This window comes from Sander vitreus, chromosome 3 (assembly GCF_031162955.1).
Source record: "Sander vitreus isolate 19-12246 chromosome 3, sanVit1, whole genome shotgun sequence".
Lineage (NCBI taxonomy): Eukaryota > Metazoa > Chordata > Actinopteri > Perciformes > Percidae > Sander > Sander vitreus.
Genome location: NC_135857.1, coordinates 34,206,965 through 34,218,940, shown reverse-complemented (window position 1 = coordinate 34,218,940; position 11,976 = coordinate 34,206,965). Strand labels below are relative to the sequence as shown.

At 44.0% G+C, this 11,976-nt stretch overlaps 1 protein-coding gene across 2 annotated transcripts in view; it reads left to right on the top strand.

Moving 5' to 3' along the window:
* Nucleotides 1-6,103, top strand: part of capns1b (calpain, small subunit 1 b) — a 19,809-nt gene extending 13,706 nt beyond the window's left edge. For both annotated transcript variants that reach the window (XM_078247089.1, XM_078247088.1), the window contains exons 10-11: nt 2,836-2,894; nt 5,179-6,103. In XM_078247089.1, the coding sequence (XP_078103215.1) occupies nt 2,836-2,894; nt 5,179-5,205 (86 nt within the window). In that variant the 3' untranslated portion in view covers nt 5,206-6,103. The remainder of the gene's footprint in view (nt 1-2,835; nt 2,895-5,178) is intronic.
* The last annotated feature ends 5,873 nt before the right edge of the window (nt 6,104-11,976 follow it).

Here is an 11,976-nt window from a genome sequence, read left to right as displayed (position 1 = left end):
AAGCAGCTCATAACGGCCGACATTTACGTTGGTAGTAAATCCAAAAATGGGTCTGTGTGACCAGGGGTCCGTTCCAGGGAGGAGGTTTAACAAACTCTAAGTTTTCGGTCCCAGAACAGCTGATATGAGTTGGTTCAATCAACTCAGAGTAGGTTCACGCGCGTGTACCACCCCCACAATAAAAAGGCAGCATGAAATGGAAATACTCATGCGCACAAACAGCGAGTTTGAACATGTATTTCGTTAAAAAAGCAACACAGCGGCTGCTGCTGCAACAGAGAGAAGTGGTGTGGGAGAAAATTGCTGCTCGAGTCAATGCGTAAGCATTAACAGAGTATTAATGTCATATTTAATCACAGTTAACTGATAATATTACTGGTGAAAACTGGAATAGTATTACACCTATCATTTCATTTAGGTGCAATCCTGCGGGCGGAAAAGTAAGCTAGGCCTACTACTAATCCCATTCTGAGGCTGCAGTACCATGATCATTAACAGAACTACAATGTATAATCATTTATTTCTTTTTAATGGCTCTCATTGGTTTGTGTCCAGGGAACAACTACAAAAACGTTTCAGAGCGAGTCACACTTTTCTGACGGCTCTGCATACAGCGGCTTTACTATTACAGTACGATCCGCGTCACCAATAAGAAAACTGCCGTTACAAAGAATGTGCTTGGGTGTTAAAGCCTGTCCACGACGGTGGATGTTAGTGATATGAGGACGGATATCTACGTATCTGATGGACTGTGAACAAATGTGGAAATGAAAATACATTTAGTCGGGACTCGATATCATCTCCCGACGTAAACTCTGTGTGAAGTAGTAATACAGCTTCTTCATCAACGGGATCGTCGACAAAAGGACATGACACGTTTGAGAAAAAAACGGTTTATAATCTGCCTGTTTTATTTGTTAAGTGTTCATTCATGCAGATAACAAACTGCACTAAAATGCGCCTGATACAGACTGAATGAATGAATGAGGAAATGAAAGCGTGCTGTGTGAGAGGGAGGAGACTGAGAGAAACTCGAGGTTTCTTGAAGAAAACCTGCTCCCGACCAGGTCAGGTTCACAGACTCTGAGGTGAAGTTACCTCTCTTTCTGAAACAAAAACCCGGAGTTAGTCTTGTCTCAGGGTTAACAAACTCGGAGTTACTCTCGTCTCAGGGTTAACAAACCCGGAGTTAGTCTCGTCTCAGGGTTAACAAACCCGGAGTTACTCTCGTCTCAGGGTTAACAAACTCGGAGTTACTCTCGTCTCAGGGTTAACAAACTCAGAGTTACTCTCGTCTCAGGGTTAACAAACCCGGAGTTACTCTCGTCTCAGGGTTAACAAACTCGGAGTTAGTCTCGACTCAGGGTTAACAAACCCGGAGTTAGTCTCGTCTCAGGGTTAACAAACTCGGAGTTAGTCTCGTCTCAGGGTTAACAAACCGGAGTTAGTCTCGTCTCAGGGTTAACAAACCCGGAGTTAGTCTCGTCTCAGGGTTAACAAACCCGGAGTTAGTCTCGTCTCAGGGTTAACAAACCCGGAGTTAGTCTCGTCTCAGGGTTAACAAACCCGGAGTTAGTCTCGTCTCAGGGTTAACAAACCCGGAGTTAGTCTCGTCTCAGGGTTAACAAACCCGGAGTTAGTCTCGACTCAGGGTTAACAAACTCGGAGTTAGTCTCAGGGTTAACAAAAGCGGAGTTAGTCTCGTCTCAGGGTTAACAAACTCGGAGTTACTCTCGTCTCAGGGTTAACAAACTCGGAGTTACTCTCGTCTCAGGGTTAACAAACCCGGAGTTACTCTCGTCTCAGGGTTAACAAACTCGGAGTTACTCTCGTCTCAGGGTTAACAAACCCGGAGTTAGTCGTCTCAGGGTTAACAAACTCGAGTCTCGTCAGAGTTAACAAACCCGAGTTAGTCTCGTCTCAGGGTTAACAAACCCGGGTTGAGCTCTCGTCTCAGGGTTAACAAACTCGGAGTTACTCTCGTCTCAGGGTTAACAAACCCGGAGTTAGTCTCGACTCAGGGTTAACAAACCCGGAGTTAGTCTCGACTCAGGGTTAACAAACCCGGAGTTAGTCTCGTCTCAGGGTTAACAAACCCGGAGTTACTCTCGTCTCAGGGTTAACAAACTCGGAGTTAGTCTCGTCTCAGGGTTAACAAACCCGGAGTTAGTCTCGTCTCAGGGTTAACAAACCCGGAGTTAGTCTCAGGGTTAACAAACCCGAGTTACTGCTCAGGGTTAACAAACCCCGAGTTACTCGTCTCAGGGTTAACAAACTCGGAGTTACTCTCGTCTCAGGGTTAACAAACCCGGAGTTAGTCTCGTCTCAGGGTTAACAAACTCGGAGTTAGTCTCGTCTCAGGGTTAACAAACCCGGAGTTAGTCTCGACTCAGGGTTAACAAACTCAGAGTTTTCACTAAACCTGCTTTCTGAAACAGACCCCAGGTGCCCTGGATAATAACATCACCTTGGAAACAAAGGAACAAACCCCTGACTGTGCTCATGCTGTTGACTCTTGATGAGAGTTGTAGTAAAAGTAAAAAAAACAAAAAGACACTTTTTTGGCACTTTTGACAGTTTTTTTAAAACTGTTTTCTGATGCTTTTCTGTTTGACAGTTTTGTCTGTTTGTTTTTAGTCATGACCCTCACTGTGTGTGTTTATACTGTGTGTGTGTGTGTGTGTGTCTTTGTGTGTTTGTGTGTGTGTGTGTCTGTGTGCGTGTGTGTGTCTGTGTGTCTTTTCGTGTGTGTGTCTGTGTGTCTTTTTGTGTGTGTGTGTGTGTGTGTGTGTGTGTGTGTGTGTGTGTGTGTGTGTGTGTGTGTGTGTTCTGCAGGAGCCTTTAAAACTCTGGATAAAGACAACAGTGGCACCATCGACCTGGACATCAAGGAGGTAAAACACAGTCGACTGAACTGTCTGCTAAATCATTTATAAATACCACTGGAACTGGAAGTTATGTTCCAGTTACATATTTAGATTATCACAAAAACACATCATTTCAACATTTTACTGCACACATACTTTTGCCTAAAACCAGAGGTGGAAAGAATACAGAAATATTCTACTTAGGGACCGTTCGGTATTTATGGAATGGACCACCGGAGGAAAACAGGGGAGGGTCATGTCTGTTTATTCTTTGTTGAGGGGAGGGTCACCCAACTGTTTTATATTCTTCCGTGTAGCTCTCAGTCTCGGCCCTCCTTCAGTACCAGATGGGTCTGACCCATGAGTTTGCTGGGGGGCAGGTGGAGCACTGCCCCCCTGGTTGCTGAAACGGGTAATTGCATTGTTAAAAAAATGAGTGGAATAATTACGTCTGGCATGACCAGATATTTCATAAATATCTTAAATAACACAAAACTAAACGGTGGTAGGTAATACATCTGATTTCATATACTGCTTTAGTAAAAAAAAATATTACCTGGCTGACGATGGGAGCAGCAGGACGCAAAAAACGAAAGTTACTGTTGCACTAGTCTGGACATCTTGCCGAGCCAACGTTGCAATAAAGGTTTCCTAAATTCCGTGTATATAAACGTGATGTCAGCTTACTAATTGATTGCGGGTTTTGTGTAGATTTGGACTTTTATACGTTTATTCCACTTTGTTTAAACGGCGAAGTGGAGGAAGCCTAGTGACGAGTCCATAGCAACCAGTTTGTGTGTTGAATGTTACCCAGTGTGCTTTGCTGAACGGTCTTAATGTTTTATTGTTTTATTTCATGTGAATACTAGTTCACTAGAGGAGGAACTTAGTATTTGAAGTAATGCAGTAATGCAGGAAGTGTGCATTCAGTTTCCATGCTCCACAACAATGTTAGTGAGTAAATCTCCTGAAATGGCCCCCCCACCATAACAGAGGAGTGGGATGCGTCAGATGAGGATGCAGAGGTTAAGTCCTGTACGTCATGGCTGTTAAAAACCAATGGGAATCTGTATATATTTGCCAAGTGCAAACCAGTACAGAAGGAATCGATACATTTCTGGGGGAGGGTCATGTCTTTTTTGGCTAAAGGTCCCCAAACTCCTCCGGTGGCCCCTTAAATAAATAACACAGTTCCTTAGAACCGGTATAAAAATCTTACTTTTTAACAATGTGGGGAAGATAGTTTTTTTTTATATAGTGATGTATTTAATGTCTTATTTATACTTATTTCATTAAATCGCAGTCTTTTGTGATTTGATGAGGGCACAAAGCCGCTTTCCATTGGAGTTTGTTGACAGATAGAAATAATGTTGACGCCACGTTGTGCTATTTCATTTTGCGATTATTTTCCATTAAACATTGAAGTGCATAAGTGTTATGGCCGAGAGGCTCGGTATCCATGGTGGTATTGAAAGGGGGATTTAATTCTTGCATGTTTTGATTGTTGTGCGCAATCAAAAAACATCCCCCCGCCCCTCTGCTTTTGTTCACAAATCGCACCCTGCGTATCAGGGATGCACTGAATCCAGATGTTTGGGGTTCGGCCGAATACAGAATCCACTGGTTGAGATTCTGAGTCCTCGTCCCGTCCTCAGTCCATGAACACAGTCAACACATTAATGAAGTAAACAGTGACTGTCCTTCCTTTGCCGTACCTGAAGTTGCTGCATTCTGGCTGCTGTCTGTAGATTCCTTCATGCTCAGCTCGTATTCTTCCAGATGTTTCGTACCAGATGTTGTAACAGCGGTGATGTTGTGTATTGTTTAGGGTCCTCGCCACCACCAGACTAATCAGCATTGCAGATTGAACATGTAGCTGGACTTGAATGGCCTTCTTTTGACTGAAAGTACTGCCAAACAACACTTGTTCTGCTCACCAGTTCCATTTCCACTTCCTCACAGCCTGCTGCATTGAACGCTCCACCTACGTAAACACCTTCCGGTAACCAACGGCGCCGTCATTACGTCGACCAGCGTAGCGCGCGGAGTGCAAGCGTAGGGTTCAGTTCGGTGGAAAAAATTCTAAGGTTCGGCAGAAACAGAACCCCGTCAAAAAGCCCAATATTCGTCTGACTCCGAAGCCGAATCCTGGATTCGGTGCATCCCTACGTGTATACATCTTCCACCTCTGGAAAGTACGCCCCTTGGCATTTCAGGACTGACATAATCTGGTGCTCACGTAACGTTTTGACATATATTTTCAGAGCAGAGCTCCCATGACACTAACGCTGTCTCTGTTTCTGTCTCTCAGTGGCTGCAGCTGACCATGTATTCATGAGGCGGAGGCGGGAAGCTGCTCTTCTCTTCTTTCATCTCATCCCTTTCTCCCTCTCATTACATGTGTGCAAGGGCGTAGGTTTAGTTTCAACATTGGGGGTGTGGGGGGTTGGGGGACACATTATAACCGGGGGGGGCTCTGGGGGTTCGACCCCCCAGAAAGGTTTGAGAGTCAAAAAAACTTATTTTCCTGCACTCAGAAATAAATCTGTAAAACGTTCTGGCAGCTTATAACTCATGGTCCAATTACATATTTAGATTATCACAAAAAAAGTAAAAGTACTATTACTTTGAGGAACTTTTACTGAAGTACGAGTTAAGATACCGGTAAATTGACTTCACAGCAAAGTACCCGGACTTTGCTATAATAAAAAAACAACGGACATTTTGTGTGTAGCTCCATTAAAAAATACAGAACATTTTCTGCTCTATTAATTTCTCTCGTACAAAGCCGCTCAGTTAGTAAACTTCTGAAAACGTGGATGTGTTAATCTCCCAAAAACCAATCATATAATGATAATGAATAATGAATAATATAATCTAAATATTAGGGAGGGACATGTACCCTGCCCCCCCCCAAAAAAAAAAAAAAAAAGGAATCTACGCCTATGCACGTGTGTCTGTCTGAACCCCGTTGTCTCTAAAGTAACGGGGAACTAAATGTCGGCGCAGAGCTCAAGTCAAGGATAAAGAATATCAAACTGGGACCAAAGCCGGTGCGGATGCTGCTGATGCTGCACCGTCCTGCTGCTGCCACACATTGGCGCCATAACATTCCCATTCCCATGTTGTGACAATGAAGTTGAATCTAATCTAATGTTACAGATTTCTATATTTAAATGTTTAGTTTGGTCTTGATTGTTATCCGAAACTGAATAAATTGACAAAACTGACATTAACGTGGTGTTTGGTGCCAGTTTGTGGATCTGACAACTGTTTTTCATGTCATTTCAAGTCTAGTATTTTATATTGAGGATACTGTCATTTTTTTTCCCTCCCAACATTAGACTCGCCCGTCCCAGAGCGACGTGTCCCAGAGCGACGTGTCCCAGAGCGACGTGTCCCAGAGCGACGTGTCCCAGAGCGACGTGTCCCAGAGCGACGTGTCCCAGAGCGACGTGTCCCAGAGCGACGTGTCCCAGAGCGACGTGTCCCAGAACGACGTGTCCCAGAGCGACGTGTCCCAGAGCGACGTGTCCAAGAGCGACGTGTCCAGAGCGACTTCCCAGAGCGACGTGTCCCAGAGCGACATGTCCCAGAACGACGTGTCCCAGAACGACGTGTCCCAGAGCGACATGTCCCAGAACGACTTGTCCCAGAGCGACGTGTCCCAGAGTGACGTGTCCCAGAGCGACCTGTCCCAGAGCGACGTGTCCCAGAGCGACGTGTCCCAGAGCGACTTCCCAGAGCGACGTGTCCCAGAGCGACATGTCCCAGAACGACTTGTCCCAGAACGACGTGTCCCAGAGTGACGTGTCCCAGAGCGACCTGTCCCAGAGCGACGTGTCCAAGAGCGACGTGTCCCAGAGCGACGTGTCCCAGAACGACTTGTCCCAGAGCGACGTGTCCCAGAGCGACTTATCCCAGAGCGACGTGTCCCAGAGCGACGTGTCCCAGAGCGTCGCGACCCAGAGCGACAACCCCATGGGTTTTTGTAACATTACCGTGTGCAGCATCAGCCTCATCTGGCTCATTTTCCGTAGTTTCTGTAACGTTAACGTCTGCTGCGGTGTCATCCGAAGCAGCAGTACAGCTTCAGGGGCAGGCTTACCAAATCGAATGTAGTTTAAATGTGCTTTTGTTTCATATATCTACTTTAGTGATTCACATTTGTTAATTTCTAATTTGCGCAGTGTAGTTGTTCGTAGGCGACTCGCAACACAGACGGGGTGAAATCATGAACGTAAGTGTGAAAGTTCTCTCACAAAACAATCATCGTTACGTAGCGGTATCCTGGCGTTTTTGTAAGTGGGTATACGGAAATCCTTGACCTTTCCTAGTGGGTATACTCCGTACACCTGCGTATCACGTAGACTACACCGCTGGTTTATGCCTGTTTCTCTACGTGGAAGTTTCAAAATCAGTTCAGCAGTTGTGGCCATCTCTGCTCATGCTAACCGCCCGGTACTTTGTAATCAACGTCATTGATTACAAAAATACGTCGATTTGCAAAACATTCGGAATAGAGGGAGATGGCAGCGCCCGTAAAAGCCCCCGACACCCCAAGCCGACGACCGGAGACTAGAGGCGACGGCGGCCGACTGTGGCGTCGCCCTCGTTGCCTGTTGTCTAAACAGAAAAGGGAACTTCTGATGTGATGTGTACTTTCAGTGTGGAAGAAAATAAGCATGTTCCATAAAGTTGTTCTAGTCTTAATCACTGCATTAGATACGAGAATTAGAGATTTCTTTATTACTTTACGATGACATCATTATGACGTATGTGTACCAGCTTTATTTTGCATTTCAGATTCACACCATAAATGTCCATTAGAGCTGCAAAGATTAGTCAATTAGTTGTCAACTGTTAAATGAATCCCAAACTATTTTAATAATCTATTAATCGGTTTGAGTCTCGTTTTTTTTTTTAATGGAAAAAAACTCATCATACTCTGTTCCCAGCTTCTTCAATTTGAATATTTTGGAAAAAACCCAGAGGAGACACGTGTTTACATGGTTTGTTGTGAAGACAGATCATCTCCCGCAAGTTGGTTTTATGATTTTTGTAAAGCCATACTTTTATTTTTTATTTTTTTAACCACTTCCATCAACAAGGTTATGATCTCCCCTGTCAGTAGCTGCCATAAGCTGCCACTGGGTTTTTATCTATATTATGAGATAGGGTTTAATAGCTAAGATTGTTATTGTGGCTGATGAAGATGGCGAAGTCTCGGTCTAAAATCTCGCGAGGTGACTTGTTGCCGGAAGACAGCGGTGAGTGTGGAACGTGATTTAGACAAGGTGCCGTTTTGATGCTACCAAGCCATCACCCCCCGTTAGCATCCCGTTAGCATCCCATTGACTCCCATTCATCCTGACGTCACTTTGACAGAGAATAACTTTACATCTGAAGCGTTTAAAGACTCTATTTGTCCGTTGTTTATTTCTAAAGAAACACGACAACGTATAAAAGGCTCCATTACCTTGTAGCTCACGTTATGGCTCCGTAGCAGACGTTTTTATAACAACAGGCTAACGATTGGGTCATAACCACGAGACTTCCTGTCTCATAGTAGAGGAGTTACCGTATAGTACAGGAGAAGCTCTCAGGCAGTTTGGACTTCCATCAGCTGTTTAAGTGTAATGACTAATGTTAACTATCATTTTAGTGATCAATAATGAGCCTGTGTCTATGTTATCTCCTTACATATACCTACGCTCTCCGTCTCTGCTAGATTGGGAATGATTGAGATTTCTCTTGGCACAGCTACCAGAAGACTTCCAACTTTCAGACAGGTTGCTCACGTCACATCTACGTCTTCAAGCTCAGTTGGAGGCTGCGCAGTAACGCTCAGCCATCACCGGAAAAGTTATTCTAACCCCCAATTTTCTACCAACTGCGGAACGGCTGCGGAGTCAGTAGGTTTCCATTAAAGTCAACGTGTGTATTTCCACTGACTGCAGAACGGCTGCGTTCCGACTCCGGCACAGCTCCGGCGGTCCCCAGCCCTCCAGAGCTGATACGCAGAGCTTCTATTTTTGCCGGATGCCGGAGAGCTCCGCAGCAATTCAGCACAGGGCAGATTGTGCGGGACAGGAAGTCGAGCACAGAAACAAAATAAAACATCCGGTTCATTTTCAAAATAAAATACACCGTGCTCAGGGCGGATCATATTTCCCTGAACTACACCTCGAAAACGTCTTCATGGGCGGAGACAGGCCTGAAACAAACTGTTGTTGGTTTTGTGGTTCTGTTTATAGAAACTACATCCTGTTATATCGCACGATCATACATGAATTCGCGACTTCAGCTGTCAGTCATAGCTGCAGCCATTCTGCAACAAATCCGCACCTGGTGGGTATTGAAGGACGGCGGAGCACGGAGCCGACACGCAGTGGAGCCGTTCCGCAGTTGGTGGAAATCCGCCGTAATAGACTTCACCGGTCTCCGTTTCAAGTCTACGGTGTCACTTTGTCCATTAATTGTACCGTTTATGAAATAATCAGACCAATATGTTTGTCTAATGTTGACCAGTTGCCAGATCTTGTATGAAACGCATCCTATTCACACAATCCACACCATATACAATGTTCAACCTGGAAACCTATAACCCTCAACCTGGCGACCTATAACCCTCAACCTGACGACCTATAACCCTCAACCTGGCGACCTATAAACCTCAACCTGACGACCTATAACCCTCAACCTGGAAACCCTATAACCTCAACCTGGCGACCTATAAACCCTCAACCTGACGACCTATAAACCCTCAACCTGACGACCTATAACCCTCAACCTGGCGACCTATAAACCTCAACCTGACGACCTATAACCCTCAACCTGACGACCTATAACCCTCAACCTGGCGACCTATAAACCTCAACCTGACGACCTATAACCCTCAACCTGACGACCTATAACCCTCAACCTGACGACCTATAACCCTCAACCTGACGACCTATAACCCTCAACCTGGAAACCTATAACCCTCAACCTGGCAACCTATAAACCTCAACCTGACGACCTATAACCCTCAACCTGGCGACCTATAACCCTCAACCTGGCAACCTATAACCCAGTTGCGCAGTTGATCACTGCGCAAGCTTCGCGGAAAGTTCAGACCCGAAAGCTAGCCGATAAAAATGGAACACAGGCGATTTCATCCTTCACGAAAGGACAGACAGAGGCAGAAAACTCTACACAGGTTGAAAAATCCCCCTTCAATATTAGGCTTAACCTACTGGCAAAAGAAAAGAAAACATTGTATGTTTTTTATGATGAACGTGTGATTTTGAAATGTGACAGGACGTTTGAAAATGCACATAATCACACTTAGTTTTTAGTGTAGCCTAAAGGATGATATAGATGCTGGGGGTGTGTTTGGTGAGGGGCGGGTCCGGGCCGCTGTGGAGGAGGGAGGGCGGGGGCGGTGCAGAGGAGAGAGTGCTGGGGAAACAGATGCTGAGGAGGTGAAAACAGCCGGAGGAACAACAGGTTTCCGCCGCAGACTGCGGATGTTTTAACGCGAAAAAGAATCTGCGCCAAAACCCCTCAGAGAGAATCTAAAGACGAGCCGATGAAAGGTAAGCGGGATGATTTATGTCGTTTTTTTTTACGAACATCTGAGCAGACCTTATTCCTAAAGCAGAAAGACATGAAGATATCGTTAAAGTAACTACATATCCGCCTGCTCTCGTTTCATTTTCATCCCTTCAAACTAAATGCAAGTCGGTGATTTGATCGACCGAACAGTCCTTGTTTAAAGCTTTAAACTAAAGCTGTGTAGGCTACTCCTGTAGGACTACATATCCCTGCGCACAAAAACAACCAGACATAAGAATAGCTTCTTTCCCACTGCCATCACTCTACATACTCATCATTCCAGTATGCAGCTTGTACACTACTTTTCCCTATTACTTTTTGCACTTTACATCCCACTCCAATGTGTACTTGACATTATGTCTTATTTGTATTTTTGTATATTATGTTGATATGTGATATATGTATATTGTTGTCTCTACTGTAGGCTACAGTATGCTACTACTACATGTCTATTTGTTTGAATGTATAGAGAGTTAACACCTGCAAAGTCAAATTCCTTGTGTATGTAAGTATACTAATAAATCAGATTCTGAGTCTGATAAAGTAACATTAAATTGGCTTTATAAGTATGGAGGTTTGGTGTGGACCCTGTAACTATCATGCTAAGCAAAGGCAACCTGAATATATAAGATTAGTCTGATTCCCAATCAGCATACATTCATTATAAAATGTCTATGGTCTAAAGGCGACAGATGTTTGTCTGTGTGTTTTAACAGCTGATGGACACATCTGTCCTATCTACTCATATGACTTTTTAAAGATCAGAACCACTTGATTGATCAAGTGGTTCAGTATATATTGCTCATTTGGAATTATAAAATAAAGGCGAATACTTGCAGAGTATTTCTTCCTGTAGATAGATAGACAGATAGAGAGAGAGATAGATAGATAGACAGATAGATAGATAGATAGAGAGAGAGATAGATAGATAGACAGATAGATAGATTGATAGACAGATAGATGAGAGAGATAGATAGATAGATAGACAGATAGATAGAGAGATAGATAGACAGATAGATAGATAGACAGATAGACAGATAGATAGATAGATAGACAGATAGATAGATAGATAGACAGATAGATAGAGAGATAGATAGACAGATAGATAGATAGATAGATAGATAGACAGATAGATAGACAGATAGAGAGAGAGATAGATAGATAGACAGATAGATAGATAGATAGAGAGAGAGATAGATAGATAGACAGATAGATAGATACTATATTCATCCCGAGGGAAATGTTAGGCATCCAGTAGCTTAGACAACCATAACACAACAAACAGACATACACACATATATCTCACATACATGAAAATCACTAACAGAAATGTAAAGAGTTAACAATTTGTGAAGTGATTACAAAGGTCTGGTGTGGACTGACCATGTGATGTAATGACCACGATAAGGTGCTGTATGGTAGAGTGTGTGCAGTGGTGGTAGTGCAAAAGAGAACAGTGCAATAGCTTATTATTAAATATTAACTACGACTATGAAAAGACAAGAATGTA